This window comes from Hemicordylus capensis, chromosome 14 (genome assembly GCF_027244095.1).
Source record: "Hemicordylus capensis ecotype Gifberg chromosome 14, rHemCap1.1.pri, whole genome shotgun sequence".
Classification (NCBI taxonomy): domain Eukaryota; kingdom Metazoa; phylum Chordata; class Lepidosauria; order Squamata; family Cordylidae; genus Hemicordylus; species Hemicordylus capensis.
The window spans coordinates 14,538,451-14,556,018 of NC_069670.1; the positions used below are offsets into that span (position 1 = coordinate 14,538,451).

Genomic DNA, 17,568 nt, shown 5'->3' on the forward strand with positions numbered 1-17,568 from the left:
GTTTAACTTCAAACACCAATGTTCCCTTAACAGAGGTCAAACCAAAACTGAGTTACCAGAAAGAATTGCTGGGGATTAATCATTCATTTTCAAGATTATACAATATCAGAAAAGCCACTGGCCTCAGCTAAATTAATTGTTCTCCCAAATCCATTCACAGCAAAGAATTCAGAGGAGATCCAAGGCAAAGGAGACAGAAAGCCATATGATGGAACAAAGATTCACATGCTATAAAAACTGGGGCGCGGGAGGGGAGGAGGGGGATTCATTGCCTATAAGGCCACATGTAGTCAGGAAAAAGCTGGCAACAATGGTGTTGTGAAGCAGAAGCAATATCCACTGTGATGCCCTGGAAAGCATTTCCATGACCAATGACATTCATACCCAACTGTAAGGGAATGACATCATTATTTATTTGCCGATTTCTATCTTGTTTTTTCAGCCGGGGTCCCCAAACCAGCTTACAAGGTCGGGGGCAGGGGGAATGTAATACAGACATTACTCTTCCACTTCAACAAACCAAACCAAGCCCAGTCTGGCTCCCTTACAGGGCAGGACACTCCGGTCGGAGCAGGCACCTTACGTCTTCACCTGCCTTCCTCTCTGCTTCACTCTCTACCAACACCATGGTCTGTCCATCTTGCAAATAAGGACACAAACACTACTAGCCCACAGACATTTCCCCCCTAACCACTTGCCCTTAGATACCTTTGGGAGTCATCTGCAGCCTTGAGTATCACCACCAACTTCACAAAACTTCCCTGGTCACTGGGAGGAGATTCATGCTCTTACCATCGGCAACCAGGTGAGGGGCTATTGAATGCATGCTGTTATCCCACTACGGTGGCATGCTTCAGTAACACAGCTTTCAAACCTCTGGCATCACAGGTATTAGCAGTTATTAGTCATCTAGAATTACCACTCATGCTACCCGAGGACAAACTATACACACAACCCAAGACACCACCCATGTACAGGAAAGTGGCCAGCATACCAATATTTTGGAAGGGGGAAATGGCTAATGAAAAGCAAGATCTTTGATCATTATGGAGATGTGAAGCTGCTTCATACCAAGCCACACCATTGTTCTATAACAGAGGTTCCCAACCTCGGCCGGGTCCCCAGATGGTGTTGCGACTCCAGCTCCCATCATCCCCAGCCACAATGGCCTTTGGGTAGGGATGATGGGAGTTGTAGTCCAACATCATCCGGGGACCCAAGCAGTGTTCTCTCTAATTTTTTTGATCTGTGTGTGGAATGAGTTTTGTTCTGGGTGGCAGTATCAAGGCAGTGTGTGCGCACCTCCATTCAGAGGGCGGCCTTCCTGATTCAACCTGAGCGGGATCTAAAATTAACTGAACGGACATCAAAAAACATGTGAGCGCACACACGTGCACATGCCTTAGAGGGAACACTGGACCCAAGGTTGCGAACTCCTGCTCTATAACAACTTTATTTTTCTATCTAGTGGAAGAGAGTTTGATTAGATTTGCACACAACTTATTGAATATACGTGAATAGAGTATTATGGGTTTGATAGAAAGTCATATTATAGAGCTCTGACCCAAATGTGCCTTGTCCTGTAAACAAGTCTGATGACACTGACCACAAGGCAGGATGCGACTGTTACAAAAGGGTAGTTAGGGTGAGCTCTGCACCTACTGAAACCACAGAGAGCCAGACATAGACCAGAGTGAGGGGCATGATGAGACGGACCAATTGACATAAAGGAGGGTGGATACAAGGAAGAACTATCTGGTCTGGATAAGCCAGTCACAATGAAGAGCAACACATGTTACTTAATGCACTATTAGATTCCATCTGTCGTTATTTGACGTTGCAATCTATTCTGTGTCTGCATACAGCTACATAAGCTGAGCATGATGCAAGAAATGTTTCCAATTTCACTTCACATCTGTATTTTATTCTCTGGGCAGTGGATACCCAGGTGGAGAAGGACCTGAACTAAGGTCTTGTGCTCTGACCAGGCTGAGCTGCAGACCTGATTATTTAAAGGGAACTTGTCAAAAACTCCTCTAGGACTTTCTCCTCTGACTGGCAGCAGGCTCCCAACCCTGCGACCAGATTCTTGAACTGGAGATGCCAGCGACTGAAACAGACTTTCAGCATGCAAACCGGGTGCTTTACATGTGTTTTACCCCTGGGCGATGACTCCTCTGTATTATGTGAGCATGTTTTAGGATTCTAACCGTTAAGTATTCTGAAAACTCCCAAAGATTCATTGTTGCGGTGAACTGAAAATGGCTTCTCTCTTTCATCAACATACTCCAAGAGGAATTCTTCCAGCTACACGTTCAGTAATAGATACTGCAGGGGCCTCTGGTTTATTTTATTATTCTTTATTCTGTTTGTCTCAGAGTCTTTGCAAAGCTTATGTACGCCTGCATTACCTGCCATATAGATGCCTTCTGATCAGACATACTATTGAACAACATATAATTCAAAAGGCAGAAGCTCTATGGTAGAGGTATTCATACATTAAAGATGACCTGTCTCTCTCAATTCCCTGGCTGGCACATTAACCGTGAAAGTAGACTCTTAAATCCCACAGTTTTGCAGGCCTGAGCTTTAACTATGCAAAGTTCTTTCAGAAACTGTACTACTGATATCCAGCTGTTCTCCTGCCTCCGTCCATCTCCCGCTTCTATCGACTGTTCCAGAGTGCCTATAACCACATGCATCTATCAGAATGCGTATAACCTATCAATATCTCAAGGGCTTGGGGCAACATCTGATATCAGAGGATAAAGAAGAACACTACCAATATGTAAAGATGTCCACTCCCCCTCCATATATTCCACCAGTCCACCCCTCCCCTAACCTCATCCACTTCAAACACATTACTGCATTATTCATGTTACTGCGTTATTCACATTACAGAATCTATGTTACTGCGGAATTCATCAACTGTGCCAAAGTCTCGGTTCACAAATTATATCAACTCTGAAGGCACCAATGCAGAGTACTTAACACTCACATATTCTCTCATTTATCTCAGAGGGAATATGGCAGTGTAAAATGAATCAGGACCCGAAGCCTGCAAACCTATGTTCACTTGCTTGGCAATGAACTCACTGAACCCGGCAGGCACTGCATCTGAACAAACATCAACAGAATCAGGTTAAAGATGCCAAGGCAGGCCTGTATTTTCCTCCATTCATGACAGTTTCAGAGCAGATTAATTGGCTCAACATTCAAGCTCTTATCACTAAGCCAACACCAGACAAGGTCATTCATGAGGGCAATAAGTTACTACAATAATATAGAAACACATTGTAGAAGAGCATTGGTGCCAGGAAATGAACGCCTGAAAAATCAAGTTACTGAAACCAAACATTTAAGCCAAGAAACAGGTTTCTTAATTTAACTGTGAACTTTTACTTATGTAAGCATCCTTTTCTTGATTCTCATTTCAGTTATGGAGGCTGCCAAATATGTATACTAAGTAGGACTACAAGCATTTATCAGTAGATCACCTCAAGTTTTAGTCGACTTTTCAGTGGCGGGCTAGTTTTAATTGGAAGGAGAGGGCTCCTCAACGTTAGTAACATACACAATTGGTAGAGGAGAAATCTAAGGGCACACATTGCTTTGCTGAAGCAACAGTGGTTGTCATAAGAACAGCCCTACTGGAGGCCCATCTAGTCCAGCCTCCTGTTTCACACAGTGGCCCACCAGATGCCTCTGGGAAGCCCACAGGCAAGAGGTGAGGGCAGGCCCTCTCTCCTGCTGCTGCTCCCCTACAATTGGTATTGAGAGGCATCGTGCCTCTGAGGATGGAGGTGGCCCACAGCCACCAGACTAGTAGCCATTAATAGACATGTCCTGGACCGGGAATGAAAGTGAGTAGTTCAAGATGGCCTTCTGTCAATGAGTAGCTTTTGGGTATTAAGTTTTTATTTATTTCTTTTTACATTTTTATATCTCACTCTTCCTCCAAGGAGCCCAGAGTGGTGTACTACATACTTAGGTCTCTCCTCACAACAACCCTGTGAAGTAGGTTAGGCTGAGAGAGAAGTGACTGGCCCAGAGTCACCCAGCAAGTCTCATGGCTGAATGGGGATTTGAACTTGGGTCTCCCCGGTCCTAGTCCAGCACTCTAGCCACTACACCACGCTGGCTTTAGACAGTTCCTTCCGTATCACAAAGCGACATTTATATTAAGGTTTTTGGCACATGCAGATTCATTTTAATCAATCAGTAAAAAGATTAAACCAACTGGGTAGCCCTAATATGAAGGCTTTCAAATTCTCACAAAATTCTATTACAACTACACATAGAAAATATACTGTTGTGGTTGCTAAAGTCTGATACCAAGACCTGATCTGCCACATGCCTTCAAATCACTAAATAACTTAGATCTACTTTTAGAAGTGTGGCCAGATAGTCTTCAGATGCCAGAGATAACAGTTTGCTAGACCTACCCTTTAACAACGAGGATTAAAATTAACCCACATACTACAGCCTGCACACCTCACAGAGTCTTTCCCTCAGACAGGGTGACAAAAAGTAAGACAAAAAAAGTAGTATTACTTTCTTAACAAAGAAAAGTGGCTCGGTTAAGAGCCTAAATTCAAAAGGGTTGATCTTCCCTGCTTGGGGATCAGTAAATGAACCACTATGAATCTCTAGTGGAGTGGGAAGATAAGATGGCTAAGATGTTATTTATTGACATAGAGAACTTAAGAACAATTTAGACTATGCTTGTATTAGAAAATAAATACTTGTAGGAACCCGGCAAGGTTGGAACTTTAACAGCAAGGAGCTCTATGATGACAATGAACAAAAAACATGCATATCCTAAACAAAAATCCCTATATCAGTTCTCAATATTACTATAATGCTTCTCGTGTATCAAAGAGGACTGTCCCTTAGGGAACTGATGCCTTCCAAGCACAGAGTTTGTGTATCTTCCATTACAAGATTCTTCTCAGGACAACTCAGCAATCTCAACAGTTAAGGCCAATATTATTTATTTGCTGGAACTGAAAAATGTAGCATCGGCAAACTTGCTTTCCCACCTGCTATGGTTACTTTCCCCCTAGGAAATCAGCAGAGCCCTTCAGCCAGGAGAAATACGTGAGAACAGCAAATAAATATTTTGTAACTGAAGGTCACAGTGGGAAGCGACAAAAAAGAAAAGAGAAAACATTGCCCATTTCTATTAGTCCAGAACAAGCTAAAGCGACTGCTGATACATATACAATCAAGGAGAGATATACAAGACATGTACCACTCCTAGTTCATTACATGTACAGAAACTTGCTACAGAGAGTGAATGAGTTTATAACTGCAGCCTTAATGTCTCAAGGTGTCAGATTTACACACCAAGTGTGATGGGTTTTCCGCTAACTAAATATTAAAAAATTATATTTGCCAGGCAAGTGAATTACTTTAGACTGTACCAGATAACGTTCCCACTCATTCTCAGCACTATTACAGTAAGATAGCTTCATAAACGGGTTTGCACTTCTGTTTCCAGGGAAGAAAATCCCCAGGCAGTGAACAAGTACAAACTTTGGGTTTGTAGAAAAGCACAGCCAACGATGAGAGTCACCACCACTGACACTTCTGGAATGAGAAAACATTCTGCTCAGCAACTTCCTCCGCGACAGGAACTAAATTCCTGTGTTAATGAAGCATGTAACGCGCTTTCCGGTGCTGTGCAAAGAGCCACGTGAAAGAGGTGGAACTGACTGACTGCCCATGGAGATTGCAGAGACACATCAACCACGAGGATGGTCAGCAACACACCAACTCCTAGCACAACCAAAATCCCCACAGCAGCTGGCCAAGAATGAGATGTTCCCCATCTATTGCCTTTCACTCCAAGAACTCCTGCTCAGAAAATTATGAGTTTTATTCACAAAATAAACATGGCAAAAGATTGCACTGGAATGATTGTTATGAGCCCTTGTGGCCTTAAATCAATTCCCTCTCCACAGCAGGAACTTTGTAGAAAGGCCATCCTAAAGTAAATGCAGCTTTACTGAAAGCACATCTTGAAGCTCTCTCAGAAAGTGGAGCAGGGTGAGAAAACTAAGCTGCCAGCACAGGTTATCAATCCATCCCTTCATCGGAAACAGATAATAGATATTTAGACAGAAAAATCCCAAAATTACTCATTTGGTAATAAAGTTTGCCCTTTTACATCACTTCCTTCAAGAACTTAGTGGGGCACCAAAAATTAGCATATTGCAAGTTTTGAACCCAGTACCCAAGCAATCAGCAAAACAAGCAAATCAGTTGCAAGTGGATTTTTACAGGAGGGGGAATTTAGAGTCCAAGCATCAGTGCTCTTTGTTCTGGCTTTCTGAAGAAAAGAAGCTTGCTCTTAAGTGGATTGCAGCTCAGGTCTGGCTGGGATTATTCCCTACAGCTTTCAAGGAACTATGTGAACTATGTACTGTATTTTAAAAGTTTTCCCTCATTCAAACCAAAAGAACATACAACTCTACAGCAAATTAATATTCAGCCACTGAGACCAATCCTTCAATTGAGCGGCATCTAAATATCCGCAACAGATGTATCACTGTACAATTCTTGTTTAAGAAAAGGGTGGGTGGCAAAAATATCGCCCTGGAGATGTAGATAGGTAGGTTGTCTCAGCAACCACAAAATGCCACAACATGTGCTAGTGCTCGAAACATACTGGTGTTGTGCTCGCTAGCAGGAAGATATTGGCCAAGTCATGTTGGTTCTGAACAAGAGATTAGCATCATAATTCTGGTAACATGCATGGTGTCTGTGTGAGAGGAGAATGATAATCAGCCACCTGGGCTCTTCAAGATCAAACAGGTCCAGGCAGACTAAAAATAAACAGTGATAAATCAGTTCAAGACCACTGCTTATCTCCCAGTGGGCACAAACGGCTATTTCCCTCTAATGCCAATTTCTTGCCGAGCAAAGTGGCTGGCCGGTCCTCAGAGCAGCAGCAGTTTGGTGTGCATAATAAACCCCATCTCATGAAAGGAGACAGGAAGGGTGTGTGTCTCTGCTTGAAGCATAGGGAAGAAAAGGAGATCTTACAGGACAGCCTCACTTGGGGGGGGGGATGGGGGGGCACAGAGGGCAAACATTACCTGGACATGAAGTTCTTCAAGGCCAATTGGGACAGAAGAAATAGATGCAGGAGGGCAGCGGATGATTAATGTAGGTGGGGGAGAGAGAAACACAAATGCAGTCGTTGCGGGGGACTTGCGCTTGCAACCTACAGACAGCTGTCCCCATGTCTCATTTGGAGAGCAAAGTGGTCGGTTTATTACTTCTATAGCATCATCAGTGTACATGGCACTTTACAAGTCACGCAAGCAAAAACAGGCAGGCCCCTGTCCTGAGGAGCTTACAATCTAAATGGAACTATAGGACCAAGGATTGTGACAGGGAGAAAGCATTTGCCAAACGATGCACGTAGGGTGGCACTATGAATTATGTACAGGGCACCCTAGATCAAGCTGTTAATAAGAAGTAAGATTCCATGACGGTAGCAGTGAAGGTCTTATGGCGAGTCCTGACAAAATACAGGGCAGGCCTTAAAAGAAGCCTCTGACAAGTCTATCTATGCCAAGTGCTCACTGGTTGCAGGGGACAGCATTTACATAGTCAAGGTTCTGTCTTCGGACAGTGGGATCGCCGACTGGCTTGGCTCCTGGATGGCGCTCGGATAAAATGGAGACATGTCTTTGTGGGGATAAAATCCCATACCACAATGGAAGGCTACAGGTAGCCTCACCTCCCACCGCTCCTCCAATGGAAGATGGGGAGGATCCTGGTGCAGTTCGCTAACACTTCATCTGAATGGGGTGGATCATCTCATTGTCAGTGGGGCAGGACACCCAGCATGATCTCTAGGGGAGCTATGAGTGCACATCTCAATTTTGCTTGCGTCAGGGAGGTTTGCTCTTCAAAATGAGAGAATGTGTTTTATCTTCACACAAGAGCGTAACAGGGCAAGGGTGGATTTGTGGAGGAGTTCTTGTGGACTCAAGAAGGCATATTTTAATAGGTAGAGGATTCAGTAGTCTCATTCTCACCAAGCAGAAGCAGCGGTTGTAGGAATGGGAAATTCTCACCTTGAGAAATGTGAAAAAAGGAAGCACACACACATAAAGGCAAAGATGCATTGTAGGTGCTGGTGCATCTTAAGGCAATTATTTTTGCTCAAAGGGGAAAGCAGGGTGTGTAGTGTACGTTTCCAAGAAAGCTGGCCTTAATTTCACCCTGAGGGGAACACATCACCTTTCCCACATGAGTGGGCTGCGGGGTTTTTCCTTTCATTAGGGAGAGAGAACTGACAGCGTTAAGGCATGCTAGTCTGACTAATGTTGTGTTCTGGGAAAGGAACTCACTCCCTTCTCACCTGACACAGAGGCAGCTCGGCGTGCACTTTGGAGTGCGAGTGTGTCTGAGTTAGTTCTCCTTTAGACGAGCAAGGAGGAATTGCAGGCGATTAAGGATGGGAACCGGATTCACCTTCCGGGGGGGGACACACAAAGGTATTTATAAGGGGCTCTCATCCTGTCATATATGGGGAGTGCAGTTATAATGAAGAGGCCTGCTTCTCCTTTATGAGAGAAGAACTCATTCTCCTTTATACAGGAGAAGAACTGGCATTGGGAGGGCTGCTTCTCCTTGGCACGGTGTGCGTGAGGGGTGAAGATGTAGTTGTCAGAAGGGGAACAAACAGCCCGCCGTGAAACACTTCACCACCTCACACACATAAAGAATGAACCCGCCGACTCAACACCAACAGTCCTCTCATATAAGTAACCACTGCCCTGCCAACACACAGAAGACAAGTCTCTTCGTGGATATCTACATCCCCAGCGACCCAAGAGAATCCTCACCATCACTCTTTAGGTATGGGGGGACTTTCTAAAGAGGCAGTTCTTTCCCACATGTTTCAGTGTTTGGTGAGGGGACTGGGATGTCCGAACATCTACCCCTCCCTTGCATATGAAGGAAACTTGTCTTTGCTGTGAGAGATGTAAAATGATAATAAGCCCCTTACTCATCGACATCCTCTCCTACGTACACAAAAGAACACGTTCTTAAGCATCTTCTACACCCTTGCATAATGAAGATCTCCCCTCCTCCTTTATATGGGGTGGGGGGAAGGAAGACAGGAGACCATTCCCCTTTATATAGGAGCAGCTGTATACTGGGAGGAGAGAATCATTCTACATACATAGGGGATATGAGCATTTAAGGGATGTTTCTCTTTCATGTGGATGATGGAGAAAGTAGGTCCTGAAGAGTGGGTGGAGTCTGGTCTAACTTCCTCTCACCTGAGCACTGTAGAGAAGTGGGTGTAAGACATCCCCCCTGTAAGCGCAGGGGGTGTTAAGGGGTGGGGAGCAGCCCCTTTCTCTCTCACCTTGCACACGGCAACCGACTGTGTGAGTGATTTTAAAACACACCCTTTTTGAGAGCTGCAGAGAGTGAGGGGGCAGACTGCTCTGGATTCCCACCAGGCTTAACACTCCCAGTGTACTGGTTTATACTGACAACGGGAAGAAGGAGCAGGAGGACCACCCCAGGACCAAGGTTTCCTCCAGATTACCTCTCTGCCACCCTGCCCTTTCCCCTCTCCTCTGCTGAGCAATAAATGCAGAAAAAGGAGGCCATTTTTTAAAAAAAGATCTCCTTTCCACCCCTCCCCACCTTCTCTCTCACCTGTACATGGTAGATAAGAGGGGATGTGGGGGAGAGATACCACTCTTTTTTACAGTCATTGGGAAAGCACAGTAGCTCAGTGGCGAAGCATCTGCTTTGCATGCACAAGGTCCCAGGTTCAATCCCTGGCAGCATCTCTGGGAGGGCTGGGAAAGATCCCTGCCTGAAACCTTGGACAGCCACTGCCAGTCAGAGTAGACAATCCTGAGTTAGGTGGATCAAAGGTCCGACTCTATACAAGACAGCTTCCTCTTTCCCCAAGCTGGTGGATAAGGGGTGTGCATCTCCTTTTTCGCTCTGCCCCGTCAAAGAGCACCACATGCAGCTAGAACGTACTCATTATTACAAATAGAAACTCTCATTCCTCCCTGCTTTTCACACCCAAGTGCTGTACATGCTGATAGGTGGGATCGATTTAAGCGAGGAGTGGGCTGCCATTTGTTGTGGGATCAGCCACCCCCAGCCAGAGGAATCAGCACTCAGCTACGATGGCAGATGCAGTCCCACAACAACTGGGAGGCCAAGACTGTGCAGCTCTGGGTACAGGACAGGGATAGGCAACCTTGGCTCTCCAGATGTTGCAGGACTACAACTCCCATCACCCCCCACCACAGGAGCCAACCAGGGATGACGGGAGCTGCAGTCCCCACAACACAGCAAGCAGACCGAAGCTGTGCAGCCCTGGATGTAGGATGGGGGTGGGCAACCTTGGCTCTCTGGAGGCTGCCAGACTACAAGCCCCATCACTCCCAGCTGAAGGAGATGGGGCTTGTAGTCCAACAGCAGCTGGGAGACCCAAGCTGCACAGCCCTGGATGCAGGGCAGACATGGGGGCAACTGGCTCTGGTGTGTGTGAGTGTGCTGCCAAACTACAAGCCCCATCACTCCCCACTGTAATCAAGTATACCAGGGGGTGATGAGGCTTGTAGTCCAGCAGCAGCTGGAGACACACACACACACTGCACAGCCCTGGATGCAGGGCAGGCAGGGGGGCAACCTTGGCTGGGGGGGGTGTTGGGGGCTGCCCGACTACAAGCCCCATCACTCCCCGCTGTAATCAAGTGTACCAGGGGGTGATGGGGCTTGTAGTCCAGCAGCTGGCGAGCCACACACGCTGCCCCAGCTCGGGGGGCGCCCCCTCCCCCGCCCCGCCCCTCTCACCTGGGCACGCAGCTGGGCGAGCTCCGGTCCACCTCCCAGGTGGCGTACAGGTTCATCTGGACGGGGCGCCCCCCCGCCGTGGCCGCGAGCGGGGCGCCCCCCACGGGGCCCAGGGGGGCGGAGGACTGAGGGGGCGCCGGGGGCGGCGGCATCAAGGACGGAGGCGTCGGCGGCGGTTGCTGCTGCTGCTGCTGCCCCGGGGCGCTCTGAGGAGGAGCCGGAGCCGCCGAGGACGACAACGAGGAGGCGGCGGCGGCGGCAGAGGACGACGAAGACGACGGGGCGGCGGGCTGCAGGGGGGACGGGGCCGCCGATCCCCGCTGGCTGCCGCCTCCGCCGGGCACCCCTCGCTCCGCCATGGCTGAGGAGCGCCGCCCGCTCCCGCCTCGGCTGCTCTCCCCGTCCCCGTCTCCACCACCACCACAGCCGCCTGCCTCCGCCTCCTCCTGTTGCCCTTGCGCGCAGGCGCGCGACACCAACGGCTGATCGGGCAGAGAGAGGTGGGGCGCGGCCCAGGGGAGCGCGTGCTGCCACCCTTGGCGGGGCAAGTGGGGGGGCGGCGGCGGCGAGAAAAGGGGAAAGCGGGGAGCCGACGGCTCCGCGTGCCGATTGGCCCGGGGGAGCGAGCGCGAGCGAGCGAGCGAGTGGCGAGATCGCGCCTGCGCGCCCTTCTTTTCTTTTCTCTCTCTCTCTCTCTCGTCCCCCCTCCCCTTCCCCCCCTCCTCCTCCTCGGGCTCGCGCGCTCCCGCCCCCCCCCTCAGGCGCGCGCTCCCTCTGTGAGGAGGCCGGCGTGGATCGCGTTTTAGAGAACAAAACGTAAGGCAGACAAGGCCATAAAATGTCCCCCACCCCAAATTTAAAAAAAAAAATAACATGTTATTTTTTTTATTTAAAAACTATTAATAAAATTATTATATTTATTAAATCATAAAATAATTTTAATTTTTTTAAAATATTTTTTTAATTTTAAAATGATGTTTTTAGAAAGCGAGAGAGTGTGAGGAATCCGTGCCATTTATTTATTTTATTTAGTACACTGATGTACTGCATCTCCTACGGGAAAAGCCCCTGGGTGGTGTTAAACGCACACACCCCCAACAATAATAATAAAAAGCAAAAGTCATGAAAAACCATCTGAAGAAAAATCCTTAGTTATTGTTTCTCCTGGAAGGAACCCTTGATTTTTTAATATATATATATATATATATATATATTTAAAAACAACCTTGTCCTGTTGGGAAGATTTGAGAGAGGTTGCTGTTAATGTTGTCTAAAACATTAAGCCCCTGCCTCAACCTTCATCCATAGGGAGGCCATCCCTGGCTCTTTTAAGTTGAGAGGGAGTTGTATGTTGTGTAGAAAACAACAGCAAGAAACAGCCCATGGCTGGACATTCCCCCAGAAAAAGCTTACAGCACACTCAAGGGCAGAACAGAAATTGAGATTTATTGAACACGTATCTTAAGTGTCATCATAAATACTTGGGTATTCATGTCATCCAGCTGTTGTTTTTTTCAGGTTAGTTTCTTCATATTTTATTCATCATTTTCATAGTCTGCAGGATTCTTTCTTTTCAAACGTTCAAATTCTTCTGTTCCCCAGGAATAGAGAAGATAGCCAGCAACAAATGCTTAGGGAAGAAGAAATAATCATGTCAGCTTCTTACATTAATAGAGACATACTGTATTTTAAAAGGCAACTGTGAAATGGATCAAAATCAAATTTATTATGGCCCATGACCGCCCTTTGGGGACAGGGTACCATCTTATTTATTTATTTATTTATATCTATGCAAACCACTTTGAGAACCTTGGTTGAAGAGTGGTACAGAAATATTATTAGTAATAGTAGAAATACAGTACAACAATACAGAATTTATAATTCATTCATTCACTTATTTTCTTTAGTACATCTGGATACCGCCCCATACAAAAAAATCCATGGGCAGTTCACAATATAAATATCATCATATACAATAACACCAACCTATTTACAGTGACAGGGGAAGCGTGATCAAGCTGCTTCCTAACACAACTTGCAATGTTGCTAAACTTTGCCACCCTATAAGTGGCATCAGTGTTAAAGTCTGATAAAAGGAGAGAAGTGTAAAAATTGAACAACCTGCCTGGGTAAAATAGGTGTTATGAGCAATAGATGGACATCTCCGTAAAATGGGCAGCGGAGTAACACATGGTCAACTGACTCAACCAATCCTGACAAGGGCATCAACGCAGATGATCAACGCATCAACGCAGGTGTGCGTGAGTAAGGGCTATCCATGACAGCCGAGGGTAGTGGGTTAAAGCACTCGAATGTAAACTTTCTCCTTACTTTGGGGATGGTAAGTTGATATTGGTGTTTCGTCGGTTTAAGTGAGGCTTCAGCACTCACCATTTCAGCTCCGAGGAGTTACAAAATAAGCTACCTCGTAGGGCTGGAAAGCACATAATTCTACCCTATCCTCCTGTAGCACTATATCCCAGATGCATCGTTTTAGGGATTCCTTGGCTTTCACGATACCCAATAAAATCAGTGTTGAGGGATGCAAGCCTAGACTCCGAATCTTCTTCTCCATCTCCTCTTCCCCACCCAGAAACAGTATGATCTCTCATCTGGTTTGACTCCAATTTCAGCTACCGTGTTTCCCCGAAAATAAGACAGTGTCTTATATTAATTTTAGCCCCCCAAAATGCACTAGGGCAATTAGCGGTACATCAGAAATTACTGCTAGGTCTTACTTTCGGGGTAGGTCTTACTTTCTTAACTAATCTTAATAAACTTAAGTAACTAATCTTAATAAACCAGATATGAGCCTCAGTAGGGACCAGCCCAACCTCCAGTCTCAGAGGTGCGTTGGGTGTACCCCTCGGAACACTGAGAATTGACCTGAGGAATTAAGACTGAACTGCTTCCAGGGAATGATAGTCCTTGTAATTGCACATGTTTTAAAGGCAACTGTGAAATCAAAACTTGCAGTTAAAGTCTTGAGGACAATACTGGGAACAAATATAAGAGCAGCCTTACGGGACTGGATCAAAACATCCACCCGGCAAAAGCTCTTCTCTGGATTTTGTCCTTCTGCATCTAATATCCAGAGGTAGACTGCCTCTGAAACTGGGTGTTCTGGACAGTCATCAAAGCTAATAGCTATTGACAGAGCTCTTCATCTTCCTCCATGAATTATTCTAACCACCTTTTGAAGCTATTTGACCTAGCGGCCACCACCACATCCTGGGCAGTGAACTCCATAAGGATAGTATGAGTGTTACATGTTGCAATGATGAGGTGATCAAATCCTGAAGTAATGTAGGCTGGGTACCAAACTAACAGCCTCGAATACCATTCCAGTGTGATCCAACGCCATCCTTTATAACAAACTTTTAAAAGCTGACATTTCACCATTATGAAAGCCTAGGAATGTGGCAAGTGTTTTGAGATCCCTCACTCCTTTAAAGATCTATCACTAGCTGCAGCTTTTTTTCCATTGTTTAGGACGGGAAAAGAGGAACTTTTCCTATCCATCATCCCTCTAGTGGTTGCTGTGGGTATCTACCGTATGTTTCTTTTTTATACTGTAAGCCACCTAATGGTGCAGCGGGAAATGGCTTGCCTAGCAAGCATGAGGTTGCCCGTTCGAATCCCCGATGGTACCTATATTGGGCAGCAGCGATATAGGAAGATGCTGAAAGGCATCATCTCACACTGCGCAGAAGGCAGCAATGGTAAACCCCTCCTGTATTCTACCAAAGACAACCCCAGGGCTCTGTGGTCACGAGTCAACACTGACTCGACAGCACACTTTACTTTAAGCCCTTTTGGAGCAAGGAACTAGGTTTATTTAACGTAAACTGCTTTGAGAGCTTCGGCTGAAACACGGTATATAAATATTATTATTAATAAATAACAACCACCCAGAGTCTTCAGTCTCCTTATTTAAAATATTTGTATACCACTCTTTTAACTAGAACCGAAGCAATTTACAATATATTACACAGAATATATAACCCCAAAGATTACAATACTTATGTCATTTTAAGGACTCTGGCAACAGCACGTGAAGCTTTCTCACCACTTGAAATGCACTAAAAGGCAATCTTCAGTGCTAAAGAGATTATTAATTGATAACATCAACTCGTGGCCAAGTCTACTGTGTAATCACATTACGGATATTATAATTCAGGAACATGTGGCTACTGACTAGCCGAGATTTTCACTTTCTCCTGCTCTCTTACGCCATCTAGTCTTCCTAGTATACTGCAGAGAAAATACTTTTTAAACAAAACAGGCTCCAACTCTTCTTCCACACAGGACAGCGGAGAAGCAACAGCTTGCTTGCCATCTCTTGTCTTGTTTCAGCAACCAGCATGTTCAGACCTCCTCTAATCTCCAGCTTTGATTATTGGTGCACTCATCTCAAAAATGTAGGACAGCAGTCCTCAAGAACTACACTTGAATACATTTTATACTGACGGACCTACAGAGCAGTCCAAACAGCCACTGATTTAGTCACTTACGAGGTGCCACCCGGAAGACCCGTTCACGAAATCGCCTCCAAACGTTGAGGATTCCTTTGGAGAAGTAGTGAGGAAATGCTCTTTGTTCAAATGGAGACAAGCTGTAAGTGATTACATGCCGCATTCTTACCAGGTTCCCAAAGTGCATTCCCATCTTGGCAGGATTTTCTGAAAAAATGAAAAACCAATGGAAAAGGACCAGGAACACAATTTGTGAAGAGAGAGCCTTCTTCACATCCTTTACGGTCACAGAGATCTGTGTTGGGAGTGATTTTCAGTGGACAGCACTTGTGGTTTAGGTTCAGATGGACTAAATGAACTATCAGCTTCGGCTGACACATCAGTGTTGTCCATTTCTAGAGGTGAATGACCTTAAAACAGTGGTACATATGCTGGTAACCTCCAGGCTTGACTACTGTAATGCATACTACATGGGGCTGCCTTTGTACATAGTACGGAAACTACAATTAGTACAGAATGCGGCAGCCAGATTGATCTCTGGGACAGCACAAAGGGACCATATAACACCGGTTTGAAAAGAACTGCACCGGTTGCCAGTATGTTTCCGAGTGAAATACAAAGTGCTGGTTACTACCTATAAAGCCCTTAACGGCTTGGGTTCAGGCTATTTAACAGAGCTCCTCCTTTGTCATAAAACCTCCCACCTTTTACGATGTTCTGGAGAGGTCCTGTTATGGTTGCCACCGGCTTGTCTGGTGGCGATCCAGGACCGGGCTCTCTCTATGGCTGCCCCAGGGCTTTGGAATATGCTCCCTGCTGAAATTAGAGCGTCTTCTCCTCTTGTTTGTTTTCAGGAAAACCTTCAAGACTCTCCTGTTCTCTCAAGCTTTTAATTAGAATTTTAGGACCTGCCTAGGACTTATGCAAAGCTGCTGCTCTTCCACCAAGTTATGGTCCATCCCATAACTAACATAGTTATACCCTCTGAATGTAACTTGGCGTTTTGGCTGAGACAGCTGCCTAGAGTGATTGCTTAAACATTTCTGTTTTGATGTGCAGCTTTTAATGACAATTTCATTGATAAAAACCAGAGAAGAACTCATGATGGGCTGATGGGTTTAAGAAACCCTGTCCTGGCCAGTATTTGGAAGTAAGTCCTACTGTATTCAATAGGGCTGTCTCTCATATATAGGGTAGGGATGTGTGTGTGCCTGTTCGGAGGCCCTTTTAAAGGCCTTCAAACCGGTTTGAACAACTGGCTGTTTCGCTGGTTGCACTTTAAGGGTGGGGGAGGGTGCACTTACCCCTCCCTCCGCTTTCTCCGAGATAGGGTTGTGTCACGCTACCTTGATACTGTCGCCCAGAACAAAACTATTTCCACTCACTGATTATAAAAATTAGAACATTGGTTGGAGCTCATTAATTATTTCTTTATTAGTGAAAACAACTGGTTTGATCTGAGCCATAGGTCTTCCCCATTCGCTGAAAATAAGCAACAAATGGCATCCTGTAAGTGACAGACTGTCCCTGCTAATAAGGGACTGTTGGTAATCCTAGTAGTGGGTTCAAGTTTGCCTTGGAAGCTTCCCAAGCATGAACATCTGTATATAGTTTTAACCTCATTTTAATCAGATTTATAGTTTTAATACTTTTAATGTTGGCTTTTAACTGATTTTAGTGTTCATGATTTTAGTGTTTAAATTATTTTAATTGTTTAACGTTCAAAAGATTTTAATTGTAAGCCGCCCAGAGACGTAGGTTGGGGGCGTTCTAGAAATAGGTTAAATAATAAATAATGATAAATAATATCAAGCAATCCACCCCAAAGGAACTCACAGCCAACCAGCAAGGAAAGAGCTCGTCGCTTCCCAAAAGGGTACCTGGATCCGCACGGCGTAGACAACAGCGAGAACTAACCCCCCCCCCCCCTTCAACCCCACTCTTCAGCCCCACTCCTTTCCACACGTTACCCACCCGCTCAGCGTCCTCCGGAAAGGTCACACAGCCGCTTCCGACTCTAGATTGAAGGCCTCCAACCAACGAGTCCCCGTTTCCGGAATGCTCAACGTCACTTCCGTAGCAAAGCTCTGCCCGGCAGCCTAGAGAAAGCGAGCGGGCGGTGCCGCCGTGGAACTCGGCTTCCCAGGCTGCCGCGCGCCGGGGAGGCGGGGCATGTGCGCTGACGCCAGCGGGGCCGAGCCCTGCAGGTAAGGCGGTCTCTCGGCCGCTGGAGGGA

General features: G+C 46.0%; 2 protein-coding genes and 1 long non-coding RNA gene across 6 annotated transcripts in view; 1 reads left to right on the forward strand and 2 right to left on the reverse strand.

Annotated features, from left to right (window-relative positions):
- PACS1 (phosphofurin acidic cluster sorting protein 1) overlaps positions 1-11,543 on the reverse strand; it is a 69,565-nt gene extending 58,022 nt beyond the window's left edge. Inside the window, exon 1 of one of the 3 annotated variants that reach the window (XM_053278603.1) lies at positions 10,858-11,543. In XM_053278603.1, coding sequence (XP_053134578.1) covers positions 10,858-11,216 — 359 coding nt within the window. In that variant the 5' untranslated portion in view covers positions 11,217-11,543. Of the gene's footprint in view, positions 1-5,538; positions 5,625-10,857 lie in introns of those variants that run through there. The other 2 variants (XM_053278602.1, XM_053278604.1) reach the window with 2 other exon arrangements.
- On the forward strand, positions 3,711-6,992 carry LOC128337523 (uncharacterized). Its single transcript, XR_008312302.1, has 2 exons — positions 3,711-3,863; positions 5,504-6,992. It is a non-coding gene; the product is annotated as an uncharacterized LOC128337523 (long non-coding RNA).
- Positions 11,544-12,282: 739 nt separating the features above from the next.
- LOC128337320 (cytochrome b-c1 complex subunit 8) lies at positions 12,283-17,448 on the reverse strand. Of its 2 annotated transcripts, none has more exons than XM_053278146.1 (3): positions 17,307-17,448; positions 15,372-15,539; positions 12,283-12,487 (listed from the first exon to the last, which is right to left on the reverse strand). In XM_053278146.1, the coding sequence occupies exons 2-3, from the start codon at positions 15,523-15,525 to the stop codon at positions 12,393-12,395; spliced, it is 249 nt and encodes an 82-aa protein (XP_053134121.1). In that variant the 5' UTR covers positions 15,526-15,539; positions 17,307-17,448; the 3' UTR covers positions 12,283-12,392. The 2 variants fall into 2 exon arrangements, with proteins under 2 accessions (XP_053134121.1, XP_053134122.1); XM_053278147.1 differs by lacking the exon at positions 17,307-17,448 and adding an exon at positions 17,169-17,304.
- Positions 17,449-17,568: the final 120 nt, after the last annotated feature.